Genomic DNA, 27299 nt, shown 5'->3' on the forward strand with positions numbered 1-27299 from the left:
GTATCTATAACCTTAGAGAACTTCAACGGTATCTCGTCATTCCTTAGTACTTCAGTATCCCACTTCTTTGCGTATTGATTCTTCCTGACTAATGTCTTAACTTCAGCCTACTCTTCATCACCACGCTATTGTGATCAGAGCCTATATATGCTCTTGGGTACACCTTGGAATCCCGTATCTGATTTCGGAATCTGTCTGACCATGATGTAAACTAACCGAAATCATTCCGTATCAACCAGGCTTTTCCAAGTATACCTTCTCCTCTTGTGATTCTTGAACTAACCGAAATCATTCCGTATCAACCAGGCTTTTCCAAGTATACCTTCTCCTCTTGTGATTCTTGTTACGGAACTCTATTAGTCTTTCTCCTCTCTCATTCCTTGTCCCAAGCCAGTATTCTCCTGTAACCTTTTCTTCTGCGAACAGCCGACATGTTTCCATCGATAAACGGTCGAATCCCCATAGTGCCGTGCCCACTGCAATGGTAACTGACGATGTCGTTGGGTCAGTCAACCTTTGAGCACGTAGGGGTGGTCTGCTGCGCAGTTCCACCTTCAATAACGTACGATGAACGGTGTGCTCCGAAACTCTTGTGCGTGTACCAGCATTGTGCTGCTTCGGCAGATTGCGACCACCATGTACCGTACTTTACAGAGAAGACAAGCCTGCGAACCTCATGTTCTGTGAAGGGCTGTAAACTTCCTGCCATTTAGCGACTAGTGGTACTTCCACTGTCCTACCTCTTTCCGCAGTAGAACGTGAACACACTACCAGATTCGCCGCCTTCCGGATACTCGTTCACAGGCTTTGTCTCAATGGATTTCCCCTTTACAGTCCGTATCTTTTCTAGGGTCAATCCCGTTTGTGTCTGCTTTGCTTATAAACTTTTCTTACCGCGTCACGTGCCCCTCGAAACACCACCACACGGCATCCAACGTCGAGGTCGCAGTGGTCGTAATGTTTTGGCTCATCAGTTCATGCATGTATGTAATAGGTGACAATGCTAATCTAACTCTACAATGTTAATAGAGTTCGTGCATTAATGATATGTGACACACATATGAATATGGTGAACAAGTTAATTTCAGACTGTGACTTCAGGTCCTAGGTCTCAGTTGCGTGAAGTGTGCGCACTGTACTATTAACATCCTAAAAGCGTTACTTACCACCGGCGTAGATTAAGCCTTCCTGCGACGTGACACCGAAAATGATGGGCACGGGGGTGAACTTGCCGCTGCTTATGATGTCTGCCGGGTCTTCGCTTATCAGTGCGCCTTCAGCGCCCGCCGGCTCCAGCGTCGGCCGGAAAGGGAAGATTTCTTGCAACGTCTTGTCCTGCGAACCCACGTTGTTTTTAGTGCGGCGCCGTAATTCTCATAATGCTTTCAAAATAAGTATGTTTCGATTTAACTTTACGGACACTTTCCGCTACAAGATAAAATTGCTTTAGACCAATCGTCTCTTTCAGTACCAGCTATTTTATATAAACTCTATCAGCTGTCGTCATGTGCTCCAAGTTTTCGCTTTTGGTCTGCCTAATATTACCTTTTATTGGCAGTGACCTTCTGCGTGGAATAGCTTCCATGAGCTAATCGCACAACATGAGGACTATTCAGCTTACTTTTTGAAATGTTTCGTGAAAAATGTTCATTTAATAATTTAAAAGTGAAACCGAGCAATTTTATACTTTCAATACTTTGTCTATGATAGGATAAAAAGAATGAGTAATTTTATCAAAAGGCGATTAAATGTTAAATTCGCAATTTTTGAGAGAATTAAAAAGTTTCTGGTTTGATTTGTTTTGCATTTATAATCATCCTCTCTTTTTTCTTAAATGACGTATGTTTCGAAAAGATTTTGATTGCAATGAGTATTGGGAGTATTGTTAGCAAATGAACACAACGACGAGAGAATAGGGTATTGTCTTTCTCGACAAGCGGTAAATTACAGCAAGCAGTGCAGTGCTGCTCTCTTTCAGCTTCTTATGTCGCAAAAGCGCTGTCATTGACAGCTATGCCGACACAGAACAAAACAAAACATTAGACTGTAGTTAATATGTATAGCCTGCTCAACATTGTAACAATGAAGCCATAACAATGACGCAACATATCTTTTCAGTAGAACTTACCTGAAGAGAAAGCAGGCAGTCATTATAACAACGACAATAATATTTGTGTGTGTGTGTGCGTGTGTGTGTGTGTGTGTGTGTGTGTGTGTGTGTGTGTTTTTCGCTTGAGATAGAACTGTATTTTCGTTGTAAGTAATTGACCTGTGGATGTCATTTTGACATTCAAACCAGCGTATGATACGGTGTGCGTCTATATTTGTGTAGGAGTAATACTAAATGACCAGAAATCCCGTAAACTCTCTCTTTCTTACGTTAGTAATAAGCAGAAAGTCGTAGCCTGTCTATGATAGTAACTTGTTGGTTAGAGACATATTTTGTACATAATTTTTGACCTTCAGTCAGAGTGTTTTTTATTTTTTAATTACTGTTCAAAGCATTTCAGAACGACAGCTACATTTTCAATGACTGTATAGAAGTAATGGGCGCTACAACTGCTTTCTTTGTTATTCAGAACAGAATGTCACATGACAAATCACATGAAGCCGTGCACCTGTACGTCTGGACAAATCAATGTCAGCAACAGTAATTATATTCTCTGGAACTATGAATTTGGGTTTGTATTAATATGAATCCTGCGTGATTCGACTGCTTTCCGAAAATAAAAGTAGGTAGAACTCTTAGTTCGCAGATGCGTGCTGGTAAAACGGTTATCTTATTTTCTGTGGATGGAAAATCTCACATTGAAGGCATGACTCATTTTGTTTACGCATTAAATCTATTCTGATATCGCTATCGTCATGTCGTAAGCCTACCATTCACACTTGAGCCATGTTCTTTAACAGAAACACATTCATTCAGCACTGGAGAGCAGAAATGAAAAGTTTTGGATCTGAGCGCTGGAGTCTAGTTGAGGCAATCAGAATTTTTAGGAACATTAAATGTGAAACTAATCTAGATGACAGGGAAGTGGGGGAAAAGAGAGGAAGGATATTAATTTGTAATACAGAGGAAAAAATGATAATAAGAAGTTATTAAGGAGGTTGTGAACAGGCTGAAAGTGGCTGAAGTGGTTAATCGCATGTGAATGTCAAGAAATAGTAATTGTTCTACACGAAATTTCGTTTAATTGGTCTGGATTTTCGTAGGTTATAAGCTCAACGGACAAAAAGTTAGTTACCCGTAGAGAAACCTTTACAAGCACCAGTTAGTAATGGGTAATTCGGCTCCTGGACTTTTTATCTTCCAGGATTGACTGCAAGCACACCATCTACATCTAATAGAATACATCACACTGGTTTTTCTTTGCTTATTATAATCTAAAAGCAGTTGGGAAGTGATACCACAAGGCTGTGCAGTTACGTCGCATCTAGGTTAAGCTCGCTGAAGATTGCTTGACATGATTCCACCCAACTGTAGGGCTGCTGATGTCGGCATTTTACTCGCTGTTCCAAGAGATTCCAAAGATTTCCTTTGAGGTGCAAGTCACGTGTTTTTCCGTACCAATAGAGACATAATAGCGTGGTGCCGTGTTCAGGAAACCATTCACATACTCTTCCAGCCCGATGAACTTTTCTGTTGTCTTTACGTGTCTGTGTGAGCAATGGTCTCTTGCGAGGTGACCGACTCCTAATGTTCAGCATGTCGTTCCTGTCGCGATGTTCTAACAGGTTTGGGATGGACCTTCAATCACAGCCTGCAGCCATTCGTGTCGGGTTTTGAAGCGACTTTGATTTACAGTGCCGTGGTACGCACCTTCAGTCCCTCCCAGATAGGACTTACGTCTATGTCTGCATCTACACGTAGACGGATATTCTGAGAATCACACGGGAGTGCCAGACAAAGGGCTCGTCAAACCACCTTCACAATAATTCTCTATTATTGCACTCTCGAACGCGAGCGGAAGAAACGAACCCCTATGTCTTTCCGTGCGAGCTCTGTTTTCCCTAATTTTATTATGACGATCGTTTCTTCCTATGGAAGTTGGAATCAGCAACATATTTTCGCATTTGGAGGAAAAAAATCTGGTGATTGAAATTTCGTAAGGAAGTCAGTACCAAGAATATGTTATCTGTGCACCGTTCAATCTTTTGACCAACTTTGTTGTATGGGAGCGAAATCTGGGTGGATTCAGGTTACCTTATCAATAAGGTTGAGGTTACGGCTGTGAAAGCAGCTAGGATGATTGCAAGTACTAGTAAATGGGAACAATGGTAGGAGGGTGCCCAGAATGAGGAAATCAAAGAAAAACTGGGGATGAACTCTATAAACGTAGCAGTCTGGGCGAACAGACTTAGATGGTGGGGGAGAACCAAGATTACCCAAGAGACTCATGGGTTCAGCAGTAGAGGGTAGGAGGAGTCGGGGTAGACGAAGCAGAAGGTACCTGGATTCGGTTAAGAATGATTTTGAAGTAATAGGCTTAACATCAGAAGAGGCACCAATGTTAGCACATAATAGGGAATCATGGAGGGATTTTATAAGGGGGACTATGCTCCAGACTGAACGCTGAAAGGCATAATCAGTCTTAAATGATGATGTGATACGATGTGAAATTTCGTGAGAAGTTCCCGCGGCAACGAGAAACGCCTTTCCTTTAGTGTTGTCCACACCAAATCCTGTCTTATGTCCGTGACACTCTCCCCTATTTCCTCTTAATACAAAACGTGCAGCCTTTCTTTGTACTTTCTCGACTTTTCCGTTAATTCTATCTGAAAAGTATCCCACAGCCTGCAGCAGTACTCCAAAAAGAAGACTGACAAACGTAGTGTAGGCAGTCTCTTTACTACATCTGTTGCCTCTTCTTAGTGCTCTGCTAATAAAACGCAGACTTTAGTTCGCCTTCCCCACAACATTTTCTATTTGCTTTTTCTATTTAAGTTGTTCGTAACTGTAATTGCTAGGTATTCTGACGTGTTTTGCGACCAATGTGTTACACCACTGCTTGTAGTCATATTGAAGAATCCGCCACGAAACACCAACGAACGCAGCAACTTCACGCAACGTACGGCCGTGGGCATGGCCAAATACGATTGCAGTTCTAGATGTTTTGTCAAGTGCGTACATTTATCGATGTTTATGTACCATGTCCGCTTGAAATACAAATTTCTCTCATCGCTACTTCCTTGTGCTCAAAGAGAGGCAGTGTGCGCGTGGTTGACCACATGACTCGATCGCTGCGCCATCTGTAAAGGCTTAAAGATTCAGCTGCGACTGTGCACTAGGGTGACCAATTTTTATCCGCTGAGGTTATATCTGAAAAACACCAGTCGAAATCAAAATAGTATTGTCACAACAGCCAGCGAAAGCGAGAGAAAACTGGATTTATTGGTGTTCCAATGCTTGAATAATAAATAATGTTTACGTTTACGTAATTTCATTGTCTGTGTAGCTGAATACAATCAGTGGACATCATATTGCCTGTCTGCACTTAAAGCAGTGATAATCAACTTTTATTAGGACCTAGGCACAACGTGAGAGCTCTTGAAACTCACCCCTACGTATTTCTTCACTCTCCATCCACCTAACTAAATTACACTACTGGCCATTAAAATTGCTACACCACTAAAAAGAGGGCTACACAAGCGAAATTTAACCGACAGAAAGAAGACGCTGTGATATGCAAATGATTACCTTTTTAGAGCATTCACACAAGGTTGGCGCCGGTGGCGACACCTACAACGTGCTGACGTGAGCAAAGTTTCCAACAGATTTCTCATACACAAACAGCAGTTGACCGCCGTTGCCTGGTGAAACGTCGTTGTGATGCCTCGTGTAAGGAGGAGAAATGCGTACCATCACGTTTCCGACTTTGATAAAGGTCGGATCGTAGCCTATCGCGATTTCGGTTTATCGTATCGCGACATTGCTGCTCGCGTTGGTCGAGATCCAATGACTGTTGGCAGAATATGGAATCGGTGGGTTCAGGACGGTAATAAGGAACGCCTCCTGGATCCCAACGGCCTCGTATCACTAGCAGTCGAGATGCCAGGCATCTTATCCGCATGGCTGTAACGGCTCGTGCAGCCACGTATCTATCACTGATTCAACAGATGGGGACGTTTGCAAGACAACCATCTGCACGAACAGTTCTACGACGTCTGCAGCAGCATGGACTATCAGCTCGGAGACCATGGCTGCGGTTACTCTTGACGCTACATCACAGACAAGAGCGCCTGCGATGGTATAGTCAACGACGAACCTGGGTAACACGAATGGCAAAACATAATTTTTTCGAATGAATCCAGGTTCTGTTTACAGCATCATGATGGTCGCATCCGTGTTCGGCGAGATCGTGGTGAACTCACATTGGAAGCGTGTATTCGTCATCGCCATACTGGCATATCACCCGGCGTGATGGTATGGGGTGCCATTGGTTACACGTCTCAGTCACCTCTTATTTGCATCGACGGCACTTTAAATGGACGTTACATTCCAGATGTGCTACCATCCGTGGCTCTACCCTTCATTCGATCCCTGCGAAACCCTATATTTCAGCAGGATAATGCACTACCGCATGTTGCTGGTCCTGTACGGGCCTTTCTGGATACGGAAAATGTTCGACTGCTGCCCTGGCCAGCACATTCTCCAGATCTCTCACCAACTGAAAACGTCTGGTCAATGGTGACCGAGCAACTGGCTCGTCACAATACGCCAGTCATTACTCTTGATGAACTGTGGTATTGTGCAGAAGCTACATGGGCAGCTGTATCTGTACACGCTATCCAAGCTCTGTTTGAAAAAATGGTTCAAATGGCTCTGAGCACTATGGGACTTAACAACTCAGGTCATCAGTCCCCTAGAACTTAGAACTAGTTAAACCTAACTAACCTAACTAACCTAACACACATCCATGCCCGAGGCAGGATTCGAACCTGCGACCGTAGCGGTCGCGCGGTTCTAGACTGAAGCGCGTAGAACCGCTCGACCACCAGCGGCCGGCGCTCTGTTTGACTCAATGCCCAAGCGTATGGTTGTTCTGGGTACTCATTTCTCAGGATCTAAGCACCCAAATTGTGCAAAAATGTAATCACATTTCAGTTCCAGTGTAATATACAGGGTGGTCCCGAATTCATGGTACAAACTTTAATGGTAGGTACAGGACATTGTAACAAGGATTTATTGTATAGGAATGTATAGCCGCAGGTGACGCGGTGAGGCGTAAACAGGGGAAAGAGAAATGGAGTGATCGGTTGGTGTCACTGCCGGTAGAGGGCAGTAGATGAACATGATGTATCGCAGTAGGGACAAGCGCCATTCACAATTGGCTGCCGTAGACGATGGGTGACTTTACGTATGCAGAAAAAGCAGACATGCATTACATGTACGGCCGTGCAAATGGTAACGCCAGAGCTGCGTTACGAATGTATCGCGCGGAGTATCCTAATCGACGAATGCCGGATCATAGAATTTTTCAACGGTTACATCGTCAACTTTGTGAAACAGGTACGTTCGACGTCAACAGACATGACGCTGGTCGATTAAGAGCTGTACGCACTCCAAGACTGGAAGAACGCATCTTGAACATAGTGGCTGATAGACCCGAGTCAAGCACAAGAACTGTTGCGCGTGACGTACATGTGAGTCATCAGACTGTATGCAGAGTGTTAAATGAAAATCGCTTACACCCCTTCCATTTTCAAGAAGTACAAGCATTGAATCCGGCAGATTATCCTCTTCGCGTGAACTTCTGCCAGTGGTTGTTGCAGCAATGTGCGTTGCAGCCGGATTTCGTAGGTCATGTGCTATTTACAGATGAAGCGACATTTTCACGCGAGGGTGTCTTTAATGCGCACAATTCCCATGTGTAGGCAACAGATAATCCACATGCAACGCGTCCACATGCGTATCAACAACGTTTCGGTATTAATGTGTGGGCTGGTATTGTGAACGACTTTTTGATTGGGCCATACTTACTACCCACGCGACTCTGTGGCGAAAGCTATCTTATTTTTCTGCAAGAAGTGTTACCAGAACTGCTGCAAGATGTTCCGCTCGCCATTCGTAACCGCATGTGGTTTCAGCACGATGGAGCGCCAGCACACTTCAGCACTGCTGTACGGAATTACCTGAATGCCACGTTTGGTGCTAGATGGATTGGGCGTGGTGGACCAGTCCCTTGGCCACCCCGATCTCCTGATTTCTCTTGCCTCGATTACTTTTTATGGGGACATCTTAAGAGTCTTGTTTATGAGACTCCAGTTGACTCAGATGAGGATCTCGTTGCTCGCATATCTGTAGCTGCTGCAGGTGTGCGTGAAATACCAGGCATCTTTGAACGTGTACGCCAATCGCTGCACCGACGCTGTCAAGCATGTATCGCTCATGGTGGACGCAATTTTGAACACTTACTGTAAACATGACACTTGTCAACAACGATTTCAATAAAATCTTTCGTTTTCCTTTCGGCCGTTATTTCCCCTGTTTACGCCTCACCGCGTCACCTGGGACTATACATTCCTATACAATATATCCTTGTTACAATGTCCTGCACCTACCATTAAAGTTTGTACCATGAATTCGGGACCACCCTGTATTTGTTCAATGAATACCCGTTTATCATCTGCATTTCTTCTTGGTGTAGCAATTTTAATGGCCAGTAGTGTACATTGGATTGCCTTAATCTGCGACCAATAATCTTCGCTAAAAAATGGTGGAAGCTAACCACCGAACTAATTCAGGGAATTTAGTACATTGTTCAAATAGCCTCTACAGGCAATATAAGAAAATAAACAATTTTTTCAGCCTTCAGTTGCAAGGCAATTTTTACTCGTTTACCTAGGTTTCGATTCCAGTAATGGATGGGTAGATCACATAACTAATGAGGAAGTATTGAATAGAATTGGGGAGAAGAGAAGTCTGTGGCACAACTTGACCAGAAGAAGGGATCGGTTGGTAGGACATGTTCTGAGGCATCGAGGGATCACAATTTTAGCATTGGAGGGCAGCGTGGAGGGTAAAAATCGTAGAGGGAGACCAAGAGATCAATACACTAAGGAGATTCAGAAGGATGTAGGTTGCAGTAGGTACTGGGAGATGAAGAAGCTAGCACAGGATAGAGTAGCATGGAGAGCTGCATCAAACCAGTCTCAGGACTGAAGACCACAACAACAACAACAACAACAACAACAACAACGGAATCTTCTTCAGAACAAAAAATTAAATTATTTTGAAAGCCAAACATTGGCCATGTCACAGTTAAAATTAAAACAATAAAGACGCAATCATAAGATTATGTCTGTCGAAATTAAAACCATTAAGGCGAACGTAGACGGAGCCTGTGTTTGGCTCTCAAAATACTTTAATTTTTTGTTCTGAAGAAGATTCCATTACTGGAATCGAAACCTAGGTAAACGAGTAAAAATTACCTTGCAACTGAAGGCTAAAAAATTATTTTCTGTACATTTTACGGTTGCTGACACGCTGCAGTATGTTAAAGATTTGTAAGCCTCTACAGGCTTTGTGGGCAGTCCGCCTGCGTGGAGATATCGGGATTTTGTCCCTGTTACAGCGGCCGCACTCACCTTCTGGGAGCGACAGTGCATCATCTCCTCGACCAGCTTCCTGGCGGGGACCTCCTTCATGAAGGCCAGCAGCTCCTCTGAGGAGGCGCCCTGCTTCAGCCCCAGGTGGTGCGCCAGCCGGAACGTACGCTCCGCCACCGGTGCGTCTAGGCTGCCGCGTGACGCCACCGAGCTCTGGCAGATGGCGCGGTGGAACAGGCCTGCAAAGTGTTCCGTGTAGCGTCCCTCAAAAGCTCCTGACTCTCCGGTCTGAGCCACATTACTCATCAGAGCCAACAGGTATCTACAACAATCCAGAACTAATCCAGGTCTGCATACACTAAGTAGAGCCAAATGAAATGGTTGGAACCAGCGCAGATTCAGAAAATATCTTTCTTTATTTTATCATTCATAGGACAGGCGATCTCCGGTTGATTCCATATTTCTATATTCCCAAAATGCTTTTCAAACCGTAGCTCACAAGTGGCTTCTAACCAGATTAGCTACCTGTGGAATATCGTCTCAGCTATGCAACTGAATCCGTAATTTCCGGAAAAGTCGCAGCTGACAGATTTGGTGACACGATAGTCCTGCCCGGCATTCCCCAAGGAAGTGTTATGCGACCTGTTCTGCTGTTAATTTATATAAAATATGTAGGAGACCATCTGAGCAGACTTTTTTTTTTTTTTTTTTTTTTTTGCAAATCATGCTGTCGTTTACAGTCTAGTGAAGTCACCAGAAGATTATAACGAAGTACAATGATTTAGACATCGGCATGGTGGAATAAGAGGCAACGGACTCTTGGCATTGAGGTCCGCCATACGAGTACTAAAAATTTTACGTTGAATCTCACAAATTTAGAGGCTGTAGATTCGACTGAATGCTAGGGAGAAGCACTTAAATTGGGACCATCACATAACATATTGTGGTGAAGGCAAACAACGGTCGTGTTTTGTTGGAACACTTAGAAGATACAGCAAACCAACAGAACACACTACCTACACTATGCTCGTCCGTCCTCAAACCATTTCTACGCAGTATGGGATCCTTACCAGATGAGATTGATGGAGGACATGGAAGTAGTACAGAGAAGGGCAGACTGTTTGCGGGTTGACTCGGGAGTCGTCATAATAAATGTGTGTCGAACTTACCCCTTACGACTGCCGTTACGTTTGTTTACTCTGTCACATAGATGGGGGATGACCATGGTGATTAAAATAAGAAAAACAAGTGCGCGCGCGCACGGAATGATCTAGGTATTTCTTTTTCCTACGTGATACTAAAGAATGAAAGAGTAAATAATTTGGAAGTGGTGCTATGTACCCTCTGCAAACACCCATGTGAAAGTTGCTGAGTAATCACGTTGATTTAGATGAAAATTTTCCGTCAGTCCAACTGAAGCATCATTGAAACTACTAGATATACGAGGTTTGGAACTTAAATAGTGGCTATTTATTTACAACAAATACAAAAGATTTACATGTTTGCACCTGTTACTGTGCTTCAAAGTAGTCACCAGCGTTGTGTAGAACCCGTTTCCAGCGATGTGGAATTCTTAGTACACCGTTAGTATAGCCTGTTCTGTTGGTGGTGCGAATGATGCGATCTATTGCCTATTGAATCTCTTTAACAGTTCTGAAGCGAATGCCACGAAATGGTTCCTTCATCTTAGGAATAAAATCAAAGTCACAAGGAGTATGGTAGATGGTACAGTACTTCCCAGTCCCATCGACCGAACAGAGCAGCCACAGCTTGCGCTGTATGCGCCCGCACATTGTCGTGCAAAACGATGGGTGGGTTGCGCAGAAAGTGTCGCCACTTCTTTCGCAAAGCTGGTCGCAGATGATGCTCCAAAAACGAACTGTAATAACTTTGATTTAATTCAGAAGTTGAAGAAACCACTTCGTGGCATTCGCTAGAGAACTGTTCCAGAGATTCGACAGGCAGTAGACCGCTCCATTCGCACTATCAACAGATCAGATTCTGCTAACTGTATACTACGCCTTCCACATCGCTAGCAACGGATTCTACACAACGCTGGTGACTACTTGGAAGGACGATAACATGTGCAAATATGTAATTCTTTTGCCTCAGTTGTGAATAAATAGTTGCCACTATTTAAGTTCCAACCCCCGTACATCGCAAGCTGCATATGATCACTTAAGAAAAGACGAATTCGTCAGAATCAGACTAACTTAAAGGCAGAGTTAATTACAGTATCACATTAGACATATGGAAAGATTAACGAAAAATTCTCCGGTAGGTCCCAAACTGACATTTTTATGGCAGAAATTATGTTTTCAATTAACGACCGAAATAGCGCACTTTTACTGGCCATGGCTCCTCGTTAAGGAAAAGGAAGATTAGGCTAACATCCCCTGAAGGACGATGTCCTTAGAGACCTGTCACAAGCTGGGTTAGGGAAAGATAGGAAACAGGTCGCGCCATTTTCCAGAGTACGCTTTGAATGGGCATAGACCAGCAGAAAGAATCAAAGGAAAACATAAATAGGCTGTAATTGACAGCCCTTCAGCACAATGTTCAAAGAAAACTTCACCAGTCTGGTAATCTGAGTAAAACGAGTGACAACTGAAGGAGGTGTTACACTGGCCGCACGTCATCCACTGAGCGTACAGCAGAAACTAGCTACGTGGCACTGATGACACGAATGCCGCCGGCCATTTGGGGCCACCACAGATGGGCTGCATCTGACAGGCAGTATGTCCTGGCTCCAGGAATTCACGGCTCTATTCCTAACACTACATATAATTGTAACTGAACTGTTCTGTAATAATACAATTTCAGCTGTCGAAGTTCGTGCATAGTGATGGGACATGGGGCTCGATAAGAAGTAGGAGCAGAAAGTCGTAGACTAATTACCCCTTGCCTTGCGGCCAGATGGAGTGAGCATGGTTTAAAACGTAAAATCTTGTCAGTGACCGGTTTAGGTACTAGGTGACAAGCTTTTGTAGAAAAACGAATACAAGATTAAGTAGAAGATACAAGAATGTACAGAAGATCTACTATCTGAACTGATCAATATCTTGTAATGAGTTAAATTGACACTGTCACTAAATGTAAGCAGTAGAAACATTTTACCACCCAAAAACAAGAAGAGGTTACAAATATATTCATTTCAGGATTAAAGTATTAATAGTGTACATCAGAATTCATCAAAAAAGGATTAGAATAGTCAGCTGATCGGTGCATTATTGATGAAGATTGCACATATATTCAAAAAGCAATAAATAAAGTTGAAAATGAAGGCTTAAGGTGATAAAAAATATCACGAAAGGCGTAGATTACGAATTTCTTCAACAAAAATTGAGCAAGCAAAACAAGAAAAAAATAAACCGTATAAAGAATATCTTTCAAAGTATACCCGTAAAAAAAGAACTCTATAAAGACAAAAAGTATTACACAAAAGTAATAGCGAAAAGAGCCCATCAGCAAGCCCCTGATAGATACATCATCGACATAGAACACGATACTCATGGCCATCAGTAGATAGCACTTAAGGCTTTAAAACATTACACTAAACAGAAAAAGATACAATTCATTTGATCAATATTACGAACGGTGTATGGATTAATTATAAAAATCTACGTTATGACCCTAAGATGGAAGAGAATACAGGAAAAGATCCAAAAATAGAAGTAAAAGGCCTGAATGACAAAAGAACCCACAGCAGTTTTGAAAAACTAAAAAAAAAAATAGGCAACAGGTTTATATGGCATCAATACGGAGTTAAATAAATATGGATGGTCGTCTCTACACCTTATATTGTAACAGCTGTTTAACAAGTGGTAGGTGCAAAATGAAGTACCACAAAATTGCAAAAAGAGGAAAGTAGTATCTGTGTATAAGAAATGAGAAAAAATGTGTGAAAACTACAAAGGGAGAAGCATAGTTTACACAGCATTTATGTTCTATGCAAGAATTTTAAGCACAAATCTAAAAAAATTAGCACAGTATTTGCTAGTGGAGGAATAAGACTGATATAGATAGTAATTATCAACAGCTTATTCAGTTGGATCAAAATTTTGTTGAAACTTAAATCATTTTGTACACTGGGTGCCAAGAAAGCGAAGCATCAGGAAGAGGAGGAGAAACTGAAATGCAGCTACACGGGATGGAGGATATATGACGTTATTTCAGGGATTACAGAATCGAAACATATTTAGAAAGAACTTGGCAGTATCAGTTCACGCATCACTATGACGTTGCAACCCCTCTGGCCCGAATGCGTGCACTGATTCTGTTGGGAAAGATGTCAAAAAGCCGTTGTCTCCTCCCCTGAGGCGTTCTGGTCCACAGCTGTTGTGATTCGTGCTTGATATCCGGGATACTGGCACTGCGACAGAGTTTATGTCCCATCTCGTCCCACACATGTTGTGCTGGGACAGCTCTGGTGTTATTGCTGGCCATGGGAGAAGCTCACCATCACATGTACAGTTCACAGTTCACTGTGAATGAACACTGTCCAGTTGAAAAACTAAACTTCAATATTTTCACTACTTTCACATGAGAGGTTGCGTATGAGTCCGCAGGATGTCCGCGAAATAACCGTTGTGTTGTCAGAGTTCCGTTAATCACCGCCAGAGGCGACCTGAGATCATACTCAATGACTGCTGATACTACAAAGCCACGATTAACACCGCTATGCATCTTCATAACATTGGTAGAGAGGGACCTCTCCCCAGGTTGCCGTCACGCTCACCAACGATGGCCTTTCGCAGTGATACAGAACCGCGATTCATCACTGAATAAAATGCTATGCCATTCATCAGCAGTCTGCGGTCCCCAGTCATGCCACCAAATGCAATCATTTGTTTTGTGGTGATAACAGTAACCTAAGCTTGGGATGCTAATTCCCGTGTCCAGCTGCTGGAGTCTCCAACGAATTTCGTGGGGTAAATAATTGTTGCTTGGAACCCACTGATTTTGCTTGGATGGCAGGCGAAGATTTGAAGCGGTTCGATGTTCATAGTATGGCGCACCTTTGATCTAGTGGTCATACATGGTAGACAGACCTTTATGACAAGTATGCCTACTCCAACGTTCCCATGCTATCCAACATTGGGACACTAACCCACCCGCACGTCCCAAAACCATGCTGCTGTCGAGACATCTTCGCGGGTACTGGGGCCACCCTCTCCCCAATGGAAGTGGCGGGTTCAGCGGCGTTAGCGGCGCACGAGGCGGAGGGTCAATGTGGAGGCTGGCCGTGTGGCATCGCCCGCTCTGCCTGTGAGTGGACATGTGGCCGCTCCTTCAGCAAGGTCCAAGCAGGCACACGGGGGGGGGGGGGGGGGAGGGGTTTATTAGTGATTGGGAGCTCCAACGTTAGGCGGGTGATGGAGCCCCTTAGGGAAATAGCGGAAAGGTCGGGGAAGAAGGCCAGTGTTCACTCTGTCTGCTTACCGGGGGGTCTCATCCGAGATGTGGAGGAGGGCCTGCCGGCGGCGATAGAGAGCACTGGGTGCACCCGACTGCAAGTTGTTGCAGGCGGTAGGCGGAGTTGGTGAAGGCGGAAAGCCTCGCTCGCGGGGTGGAATCTGAGCTAACTATTTGTAGTATTGTTCCCAGAACCTATCGCGGTCCTCTGGTTTGGAACTGAGTGGAAGGCTTAAAACGGAGACTCAAACGATTCTGCGAAGATCTGGGGTGCAAATTTCTCTATCTCCGCTATCGGGTGGAGAAATGTAGGGTCCCCCTGAATAGATCAGGCGTGCACTACACGCAGGAAGCGGCTACAAGGGTAGCGGAGTACGTGTGGAGTGCACATGTGGTTTTTTTAGGTTAGAGAGCTCCCTTTTTAGGTTAGAGAACTCCCTTTTTAGGTTAGAGAACTCCCTCCCTAGGCCCGACAAGACGCCTCCTGAGACGCGGCAAGATAGGAGTAGGCAAAATGCAACAGGGAATAACAATATTAATGTGCTAATAGTAAACTGCAGGAGCGTCTATAGAAAGGTCCCAGAACTGCTCTTATTAATAAACGGTCACAATGCCCACATAGTACTAGGGATAGGAAGTTGGCTGAAACCAGATGTAAACAGTAATGAAGTTCTAAACTCAGATTGGAATGTATACCACAGAGAGAGGCTGGACAGTGAAGGAGGAGGCGTGTTTATAGGGATAAGAAGTGCAGTAGTATCGAAGGAAATTGACGGAGATCCGAAATATGAAATAATTTGGGTGAAGGTCACGGTTAAAGCAGGCTCAGACATGGTAATTGGATGTCTCTATAGGCCCGCTTGCTCAGCAGCTGTTGTGGCTGAGCACCTGAAGGATAATTTGGAAAATATTTCGAGTAGATTTCCCCACCATGTTATATTTCTGGGTGGAGATTTTAATTTGCCGGATATAGACTGGGAGACTCAAACGTTCATGACGGGTGGCAGGGACAAAGAATCCCGTGAAATTTGAAGTGCTTTATCTGAAAACTACCTTGAGCAGTTAAACAGAGAACCGACTCGTGGCGATAACATATTAGACCTTCTGGTGACAAACAGACCCGAACTATTTGGAACAGCTAACGCAGAACAGGGAATCAGCGATCATGAAGCGGTTACTGCATCGATGATTTCAGCCCTAAATAGAAATATTAAGAAAGGTAGGAAGATTTTTCTGTTCATTAAAAGTGACAAAAAGCAGATTTCAGAGTACCTGACGGCTCAATACAAAAGTTTTGTCTCAAGTACAGATAGTGTTAAGGATCAGTGGACGAAGATCAAAACCATCGTACAACATGCGTTAGATGAGTATGCGCCAAGCAAGATCGTAAGAGATGGGAAAGAGCCCCCGTGGTACAACAACCGTGTTAGAAAACTGCTGCGGAAGCAAAGGGAACTTCGCAGTAAACATAAACATTAGCAAACCCTTGCAGACAAACAAAAATTACGCGAAGCGAAATGTAGTGTTATGACGGCTATGCGAGAGGCGTTCAATGAATTCGAAAGTAAAGTTCTATGTACTGACTTGGCAGAAAATCCTAAGAAATTTTGGTCTTATGTCAAAGCGGTAGGTGGATCAAAACAAAATGTCCAGACACTCTGTGACCAAAATGGTACTGAAACAGAGGATGACAGACTAAAGGCCGAAATACTAAATGTCTTTTTTCCAAAGCTGTTTCACAGAGGAAGACTGCACTGCAGTTCCTTCTCTAGATTGTCGCACAGATGACAAAATGGTAGGTATCGAAATAGAAGCCTGAGGGATAGAGAAACAATTAAAATCGCTCAAAAGAGGAAAGGCCGCTGGACCTGATGGGATACCAGTTCGATTTCACACAGAGTACGCGAAGGAACTTGCCCCCCTTCTTGCAGCGGTGTTCCGTAGGTCTCTAGAAGAGCGCAGCGTTCTAAGGGATTGGAACAGGGCACAGGTCACAGGTCATCCCAGTTTTCAAGAAGGGTCGTCGAACAGATGTGCAGAACTATAGACCTATATCTCTAACGTCGATCAGTTGTACAATTTTGGAACACGTATTATGTTCGAGTATAATGACTTTTCTGGAGACTAGAAATCTACTCTGTAGGAATCAGCATGGGTTTCGAAAAAAGGAGATCGTGTGAAACCCAGCTCGCGCTATTCGTCCACGAGACCCAGAGGGCCATAGACACGGGTTCACAGGTAGATGCCGTGTTTCTTGACTTCCGCAAGGCGTTCGATATAGTTCCCCACAGTCGTTTAATGAACAAAGTAAGAGCATATAGACTATCAGACCCATTGTGTGATTGGATTGAAGAGTTCCTAGAAGACAGAACCCAGGTCATTCTCAATGGAGAGAAGTCTCCCGAAGTAAGAGTGATTTCAGGTGTGCCGCAGGGGAGTGTCGTGGGACCGTTGCTGTTCACAATATACATAAATGACCTTGTGGGTAACATCGGAAGTTCACTGAGGCCTTTTGCGGATGATGCCGTATTATATCGAGAGGTTGTAACAATGGAAAATTGTACTGAAATGCAGGAGGATCTGTAGCGAATTGACGCATGGTGGAGGGAATGGCAATTGCATCTCTGTGTAGATAAGTGTAATGTGCTGCGAATACATAGAAAGAAAGATCCCCTATCATTTAGCTACAATATAGCAGGTCAGCTACTGGAAGCAGTTAATACCATAAATTATCTGGGAGTACGCATTAGGAGTGATTTAAAATGGAATGATCATATAAAGTTGCTCGTCGGTAAAGCAGATGCCAGACAGATTCACTGGTAGAATCCTAAGGAAATGCAATCCGAAAACAAAGGAAGTACGTTACAGTACGCTTGTTCGCCCACTGCTTGAATACTGCTCAGCAGTGTGGGAACCGTACCAGATAGGGTTGATAGAAGAGATAGAGAAGATCCAATGGAGAGCAGCGCGCTTCGTTACAAGATCATTTAGTAATCGCAAAAGCGTTACGGAGATGATAAACTCCAGTGGAAGAATCTGCAGGAGAGCTCAGTAGCTCGGTACGGGCTTCTGGTGAAGTTTCGAGAACATATCTTCACCGAGGAGTCAAGCAGTATATTGCTCCCTTCTACGTATATCTCGCGAAGAGACCATGAGGATAAAATCAGAGAGATTAGAGCCCACACAGAAGCATACCGACAATCCTTCTTTCCACGAACAATACGAGACTGGAATAGAAGGGAGAACCGATAGAGGTACTCAAGGTACCCTCCGCCACACACTATCAGGTGGCTTGTGGAGTATGGATGTAGATGTAGATATTGCAAGTAGGAGAGCTACAGACATTCTTATTACAATTCGACCTCCTACGCAGTCACTGACATTGAAATAAAGACATTATCGAAGGTCTTGAATGTTGCATACAAAAAAGAAGACAGTTAATGACCTATGTGTATATAATATCAACAGATTTCACCCTTGTAGTCCTCCCCATTCTCCTTCCAGTATTTTACCAGCTATTAAATCGTAACATTATGGCGGGTCGGAAACTACATAGTCAATGGCTGCTTTGCGTAAATGATCAGTAAAATATTGGACTGTGATTGGGAGATAAAAATATGTGTTTGGTCATAATCTCTGACTCGGCAAGGAATGTGGCTTTATAAGAAGATGAAATATGCTGCCAAATGAGGTACACAATGATTTGGTGTGTTGTTTTAATGGTTGATAAAATACTGGACTGTGACTGGTGGACAAGGGAGGAGAGGGGCGAAAGTAGGGGTATGATTATTTAGGAGAAATATAAAAATTCAGTAAATGAAGCAGGCGATGGTGGTGGTTGTTGGGATGTTTAAGGGGGACTAAACAGCGAAGGTCATCAGTCCCCCATTCCAAAAACAAGCGAGACAAAGTCGCAGAGCAGATAAAACCCCAAGGGGAAGGAGACTGCCCCCCCCCCCCCCCAGGTGCTAAAGAACACAAATTAGGCAACGAACACTACAGAAAAGAAGAGTACAGACGAACACCAGACAGAAAGAAATAGAAGAGAAGAAGATGGCCGGAGACTGGTTGACTGACCACGACAACAAAAAAGGGAAAGAGTCAACCATCTCACGGCACACCAGAACAGCAACAGACACAAGGACAAAAGACACAGAAAGGGAAAGGTGCAGGACCTCCCTAAATCGAACCATAAAACTGACTACCACGGATAAAATTTAAAACGTCATCAGCCATGGAGGCATCGTCAGATAAAACCAAAGCCAAAGTGCCCGGGAGATTAAAAGATTGCCGGAGTGTGCGCAGTCGAGGACACTCCAGCAAAATGTGGCCGACCGTCAGCCGGGACCCACACCGACACAAGGGGGGATCCTCCTGACGCAAGAGATGGCCATGCGTCAGGTACGTATGGCCGATGCGCAGCCGACACAGGACCACCGAGTCCCTGCGAGAAGCCCGCAGGGAGGAACGCCACACAGCGGTCGTCTCCTTGACAGCCCGCAGTTTATTCGGGGCTGTCATGCCACGCCACTCAGCAGCCCACATCCCAAGCACCTTACGGCGCAACACCAGCTGCTGGTCGCGAGCCGTAAGGCCGATCTCCAAAGCTGGGGCGTCTATCGCCCCTTTGGCCAGCCTGTCAACACGTTCGTTCCCCAGGATGCCAACGTGACCTGGCGTCCAAACAAAAACCACCGAACGACCAGAGTGGGTAATGGTGGAAACAGACTCCCGAATAGATGACACCAGAGGAGAAGAGGGATAGCAGCGGTCGATGGCCTGGAGGCTGCTCAGGGAGTCACTGCAGATGACGACGGACGCACCTGAGCAGGAACGCATATGCTCAAGAGCGCGCAAGATGGCCACCAGCTCTGCAGTAAAAATACTGCAGCCAACCGGCAAGGAGCGTTGCTCAACATGGGCAGCGTGAGCGAAAGCGTAGGCAGTGCGACCATCAACCAGGGAACCATCAGTGTAGACAGGCTCACAGCCCGGAAATGATTCGAGGAGCGCAAGAAAACGGCGACGGAGGGCCACAGGCGGAACCGAGTCCTCAGGTCCCTGTGCCAAATCCAGACGGACGGACGGCCGGGACAAACACCAGGGAGGCGTAGGTGTACAGACCCGGAAGGGAGGCAGAAGAGGGAATGACCCCAGTTCGGACAGCAGGGACTGGACACGGACAGCGACGGAAAGCCCAGACCTAGGTCGCCGTTCGGGCAGATGAAGGACCATGGCAGGGAAAAGCAGGCGACGATTGGGATGATCTGGCGAGCAATGTACGTGGACAGCATAGTCGGCGAGCAGACGATGGCGGCGAATCTGCAGCGGGGGAACCCCGGCCTCCACCAGTAGACTATCCACGGGGCTGGTGCGAAAAGCGCCAGTTGCAAGCCGAACCCCACAGTGGTGTATGGGGTCTAATAACTTCAACACTGAGGGGGACGCAGACCCATAGGCCAGGCTCCCATAATCAAGCCGGGACTGCACAAAGGCCCTGTACAACGGCAGCAGCGTGCAGCGATCTGCACCCCAAGACGTGTGGCTAAGGCAGCGGAGGGCGTTGAGGTGCCGCCAGCATTTTTGCTTCAGCTGAGTAACATGAGGAACCCATGTGAGTCGGGCATCAAACACGAGTCCCAAGAAGCGGCAAGTGTCCACCACTTCAAGCAGGTGGCCGTCGAGGTAAAGTTCAGGATGAGGGTGGACCGTCCGACGCCTGCAGAAGTGCATAACTCGAGTCTTGGGTGCAGAGAACTGAAAACCGTGAGTCAGAGCCCATGATGCTGCCTTGCGAACGGCGACTTGCAGCCTGCGTTCGGCGACTCCCGTAGTCGTGGAGCTAAATGAGATGCAGAAGTCGTCGGCATACAAAGAAGGAGACACCGACGACCCCACTGCTGCAGCCAGACCATTAATGGCCACTAAAAATAAGGAGACGCTCAACACCGAGCCCTGCGGGACCCCATTTTCCTGTATGTAAGAGGAACTAGAGGTGGCACCGACTTGCACCCGGAAAGAGCGGCGCAATAAAAAGCTTTGAAGAAAAGCCGGGAGCCGACCACGAAGACCCCACTCATGCAATGTGACGAGGATGTGATGCCTCCATGTGGTGTCTTACGCCTTCCGCAGATCGAAAAACACAGCAACGAGATGCTGACGTCGGGCAAAGGCCATACGGACAGCAGATTCCAGCCGCACCATATTGTCCACTGCAGACCGGCCCCGACGGAAGCCACCCTGGGATGGAGCGAGGAGACCGCGCGACTCAAGGACCCAACACAAACGCCGCCCCACCATACGTTCGAGCAATTTGCACAAAACGTTGGTGAGGGTAATGGGACGATAGCTGTCCACCGCCAGTGGGTCCGCACCGGGCTTCAAGATGGGGACAATAACACCCTCTCGCCATTGCGACGGGAACACGCCTTCGCTCCAAATGCGATTAAATATCGCGAGAATGTGTCTCTGGCAGTCCCTGGAGAGATGCTTCAGCATCTGTGCGTGGATGCAGTCCGGTCCTGGTGCTGTATCAGGGCAATCGGCGAGGGCAGCGAGGAATTCCCTCTCGCTGAAAGGAGCATTGTAAGTTTCAGAACGACGCGTGTGGAACGATAATGGCGTCTGCTCGGCCCGCTCCTTGAGAGAGCGAAAGGCGGGGGGATAAGTTGCAGTCGCAGAGCTCGTAGCGAAGTGCGCAGCAAGGTGTTCAGCAATGGCGGCAGCGTCCGTGCACACAGCGCCGTCCAAAGAAATCCCCGGGACACCCGTAGGGGTCTGGTGTCCATAAATCCGCCGTATCCGGGACCACACGAGCGAGGGGGAAACACGGGAGCCCAAGGAGGAAACATACCGCTCCCAGCACTCCTGCTTACGCCGTGCAATAAGACGGCGGGCGAAGGCACGGAGCCTCTTAAAGGCGATGAGGGTCTCCAGAGACGGGTGCCGCCTATGACGCTGGAGAGCCCGCCTACGGTCGCGAATAGCCTTAGCAATCTCCGGCGACCACCAGGGGACAGCCTTCCTCCGAGGGAGGCCAGAAGAACGGGGGATGGAAACCTCGGCCGCTGAAATGATGGACGTGGTTAAAACACGAACCACCTCGTCAATGTCACCCTGTGGGGGAGACTCAATGGTTGCAGCGGAAGTAAAAGCTGGCCAGTCAGCCCTGTGGAGAGCCCAGCGGGGCAAGCGCCCAGAAGAATGACACTGGGGCAGTGACAAATAGATGGGAAAATGGTCACTACCACACAGGTCAGGGTGCACTCTCCAGTGGAGGGATGGGACAAGGCCAGGGCTGCAAATAGAGAGATCGATGGCCGAGAACGAGCCATGGGCCACACTGAAATGCGTGGGAGCACCGGTGTTCAAGAGGCTAAGGTCGAGCTGAGCCAACACATGCTCCACGGCCCGACCGCGAACATCGGAGACAGTCCCACCCCATAGAGGGTTGTGGGCATTGAAATCACCCAGCAGCAAAAAAGGTGGCGGCAGTTCGGCTATCAGAGCAGCCAGGACATGCTGTGCGACAACACCATCAGGTGGAAGGTAAATACTGCAGACGGTGATAACCTGTGGCGTCCACACCCGAACAGCGACAGCTTCTAAAGCTGTTTGTAGAGGTACAAACTCGCTGTGAAGAGAGTTAAGGACATAGATGCAGACGCCACCAGACACCCTTTCATAAGCTGCTCGGTTCTTAAAATAACCCCGATAGCCACGGAGGGCGGGGGTTCGCATTGCTGGAAACCAAGTTTCCTGCAGAGCAATGCAAAGGAAAGGATGACGGCTGAGAAGTTGGCGGAGCTCAGCTAGATGGTGGAAAAAACCGCTGCAGTTCCACTGGAGGATGGTATTAGCCATGGATGGGAAAGGCGTGAAGGGACTGGGGAGGCAGATTACGCCTCCGGGGCCCCTGCTGCTACTGAGTCACCACCTGGACAACAGCTATCTATTGTATCCGAGGGACTGGCGAGATCCATGTCCTCAGCGGACGCCAGGATCTCCACCTCATCTTCGGACGCAGAGGGAGAAGGGTGCGGTGGGACAGGTGCCACCGCAATTTCAGGATGCTTGGGAGCCTTTTTCTTCGACTGCTTTGCGCGCTGAGCCTTAGGTGGTTCTGGCTGGGAGGGCCTCACTGGGTCAGTCTCTGGGACTGAAGACGACCGTGACGCCCTACGACCACCGACCGGTGGTTGTTCGACAAACTTGCGGGTGTCCGCTTTGGCACTGGGCAAAGCCTGGGATGGGAGGGCCCCAAGGGACCCCTTCCGAGCGAGAGGAGCCGAAGAAGGCTCACGCTTCTTCGGCTGTGAAGGGGGAACAGATGTCCCCGGTGATTGGGGTGGTGTTGCTCCTGAAGTAGATGGAGCAGGAGCAACAGGGAGTGAAGTGCCCCCACAACCAAGGGGGCCGGTGAATGCTGACCGAGCTGAGATCGAACTGGTGTTGCAGCAGCGGCATAACTAGTTGGCATTGGCACAGGATGTAGCCGCTCAAATTTCCGCCTTGCCTCGGTGTAGGACAGGCGGTCCAGGGTCTTATATTCCATTATCTTCCTTTCTTTCTGGAAGATCCTACAGTCCGGCGAGCAGGGGGAATGGTGTTCTCCGCAGTTAACACAGATAGGAGGCGGGGCACATGGAGTATCAGGATGCGAAGGACGTCCACAATCCCGACACGTGATGCTGGAAGTACAGCGAGATGACATGTGCCCGAACTGCCAGCATTTAAAACACCGCATCGGAGGAGGGATATATGGCTTCACATCACAACGGTAAACCATCACCTTAACCTTTTCGGGTAAGACATCACCCCCAAAGGCCAAGATGAAGGCACCGGTGGCTACCTGATTATCCCTCGGACCCCGGTGAACGCGCCGGACGAAGTGAACACCTCGTCGTTCGAGGTTGGCGCGTAATTCATCGTCGGACTGCAGAAGAAGATCCCTGTGGAATATAATACCCTGGACCATGTTCAGACTCTTATGCGGCGTGATGTTAACTGAAACATCCCCCAACTTGTCACAATTGAGCAACCTCCGTGACTGGGCGGAGGATGCCGTTTTGATGAGCACAGAACCAGAGCGCATCTTGGACAAGCCCTCCACCTCCCCGAACTTGTCCTCTAAATGCTCCACAAAAAACTGGAGCTTGGTTGACATAAACGATTCCCCATCAACTCGCGTACACACAAGGAACCGCGGTGAATAGTCTCCACTGCCTTCTTTTGCCATACGTTCCTCCCATGGAGTGGCCAGGGAGGGAAATGATCGTGGATCGTATTTCCTGCCGTTGAGGTTAGACCTCGATCGCTTAGAGACTGCTGGTGGTGGCCCACCAGCGAGAGATGATGTACCACGCTTCATTGCGGGTCATCCGCCCTGATGCCACCTACTCCGACCAAGGGCCCTCCCCACGGGCGCCACCCAGCCGCAGCAATAGCCACCTGGCAGGATGTCCATTGCCGGGAGTCCTGATGCCCCAGGGAGATGGGCATCTACTCCTTGGCATACGTGGGGAGTGAACGGCGCAGGCATCAGTAGAGCGATCCCTGTGTTGTCAGGGGGCTACAACCAAGAGGGTACATGGCGGCCCCACCACAACGGACTGGCTACCGTGCTGGATCTTAGGTGCAAAAATGGCCAAGGTCGTCGTCGCAGTTAAAAGAAACACTGCAGAGTGCAGTGTGGTAATCGCCCAAGAGATCGAAAACGAGCGGGACACCATTGCAACGACGATAAAGACGGCTAAAGGTCTAATTGCACGACGGATACAGTGCACCATGTAAGGCGCCCTTCCCCAATTGGCTCGCTCTTCGGAATAATTTAGAAAGATGGAGGTCAAACCCGAGAGGGGACCATCACATAAGGCCGAAACATGTGAGACTCCTTTTAGTCGCCTCGTACGACAGGCAGGAATACCGCGGGCCTATTCTAACCCCCGAACCCGCAGGGGGGGAAGCAGGCGAAAAGGAATACAGACGTCTAAAAAATGAGATCGACAGGAAGTGTAAAATGGTTAAGCAAGGATGGAGGACAAACGTAAGAATGAAGAAGCATGCATCACTACAGGTAAGACAGACGGAGCCTACAGAAAAATTAGAGAGACCTTTGTAGAAAAGAGAACCACCTGTATTAATATCAGGAGCTCAGATAGAAACCCAGTTTTAAGCAAAGTAGGGAAATCAGAAGGTGGAAGGAGCATATAAAGGCTCTATACAAGGGCGATGTACTTGAGAACAACATTATGGAAATGGAAGGGGATGTACATAAAGATGAAACGGGAGATAATATACAGTGTGAAGAGTTTGACAGAGCACTGAAAGACGTTAAGTCGAAACAAGGCCCCTGGAAGCGGACAACATTCCATTAGAACTACTGATAGCCTTGGGAGAGCCAGCCATGAGAAAACTTTTCCTTCTGGTGAGCAAGATATATGAGACAGGCGAAGTAATTTCCGACTTGAAGAGTATAGTAATTCCAATCCCAAGGAAAGCAGGTGTTGACAGGTGTGAAAATTCGGAACTATCAGTTTAATAACTCACGGTAGCAAAATACTGACACGAATTCTTTACAAACGAATGGAAAATCTCGTAAAAGCCGACCTCGAGGAAGATCAGTTTCTATTCCGCAGAAACGTTGAAACACGCGAGGCAATTCTGACCCTACGACTTATCTTAGAAGAAAGGTTAAGGAGGGCAAATCTACGTTTCTCATTTGCAGACACAGAAAAAGCTTTTCACAATGTTGACTGGAACACTCTCTTTCAAATTCAGAGGATGGCAGGATTGAATTACACGGGGCGAAATGCTATTTACAATATGTACAGAAACCAGATGGCAGTTAGAGTCAAGGAGCATGAAAGGGGGCCGGCCGCGGTGGTCTCGCGGTTCTAGGCGCGCTGTCCGGAACCGCGAGACTGCTACGGTCGCAGGTTCGAATCCTGCCTCGGGCATGGATGTGTGTGATGTCCTTAGGTTAGTTAGGTTTAAGTAGTTCTAAGTTCTAGGGGACTGATGACCACAGATGTTAAGTCCCATAGTGCTCAGAGCCATTTGAACCAGTTTTTGAGCATGAAAGGGGAGTAGTAGATTGCGAAGGGAGTGACACAGGGTTGTAGCCTATCCCCGATGTTATTTAACCTGTATATTGAGCAAGCAGTAAAGGAAACAAAAGAGAAAATTTGAATATGAATTAAAATCCATGGAGAAGAAATAAAAACTTTAATGTGACTTCTGAAATTTTCCCGGCGTATTTCTTCTTCTAATAATTTCCGGGTATGCAGCCGGATCCCGTCGACATTCTGCCACGATATTTCGGCCCAGAGACGTCCGGCCATCATCAGGTGAGTACACAACTACTGAAGAGCCCAGGTGCAGTCGCGGTATTTATGCCGAATCTCGCGCATATGAAATGTACTGGCATCCTACAGCGCATGCGTCAGGTGTTGACATGCGCAGCATAGCCGAGTTGTACGTGCTGCCCCCGGTGGTGGAAATAAAGGTTCATCTAGTCATTGAGTATCGAATGACACTGTCGATTCCGCTGTGATTGTATAATTTTAATAACAGGATTCCAATTTTTATCCAGCTGAAAGCCGTTGTCACGATTTATAAGATTATTGGCAAGACGTATTTCCACTGATTCCTTGATTACGGAATCCCAAAAACCGGAAACCGGGGATAAAATTTTTGTTACATTGTATTCCATTGAATGTCCCAAGGAAATACAGTGCTCTGCTACTGCCGATTTTGACGGTTGCCGCAGACGGGTGTATCTTTCATGTTCTATACATCGTTCATGGACAGATCTTGTCGTCTGGCCAATATATGCAGCGCCACATTCACAGGGAATTTTGTAGACGCCTGCCTTCTTCAGTTGTAAATCGTCTTTAACGGATCCAACCAGGGCCCGGTTCTTTGCTGGTGGACGAAAGATAACCTTGATTTTATTTTCTTCTGTGACTGCACCTGGGCTCTTCAGTAGTTGTGTACTCACCTGATGATGGCCGGACGTCTCTGGGCCGAAATATCGTGGCAGAATGTCGACGGGATCCGGCTGCATACCCGGAAATTATTAGAAGAAAAACTTTAATGTTTGCCGACTACATTGTAATACTCTCAGAGACAGCTGAAGAGCTGGAAGAGCAATTGAACGGAATGGACAGTGTCTTGAAAGGAGGATATAAGATGAACATCAACAAAAACAAAACGAGGATAATGGAACTTAGTCATATTAAATCAGGGGATACAAAGGGAATTATATTAGGAAATGAGACCTTAAAGTAGGAAATGAGTTTTATATTTGTGAAGATGATGCTCGAAGGAGAGAA

At 46.6% G+C, this 27299-nt stretch overlaps 1 protein-coding gene across 1 annotated transcript in view; it reads right to left on the reverse strand.

Annotated features, from left to right (window-relative positions):
- LOC126162303 (esterase E4-like) overlaps positions 1–27299 on the reverse strand; it is a 101935-nt gene that overhangs the window by 34786 nt on the left and 39850 nt on the right. Inside the window, exons 5-6 of the mRNA XM_049918721.1 lie at positions 9589–9788; positions 1167–1335 (exon numbers count right to left, since the gene is read on the reverse strand). Coding sequence (XP_049774678.1) covers positions 1167–1335; positions 9589–9788 — 369 coding nt within the window. The remainder of the gene's footprint in view (positions 1–1166; positions 1336–9588; positions 9789–27299) is intronic.

This window comes from Schistocerca cancellata, chromosome 2, assembly GCF_023864275.1.
Source record: "Schistocerca cancellata isolate TAMUIC-IGC-003103 chromosome 2, iqSchCanc2.1, whole genome shotgun sequence".
NCBI lineage: Eukaryota > Metazoa > Arthropoda > Insecta > Orthoptera > Acrididae > Schistocerca > Schistocerca cancellata.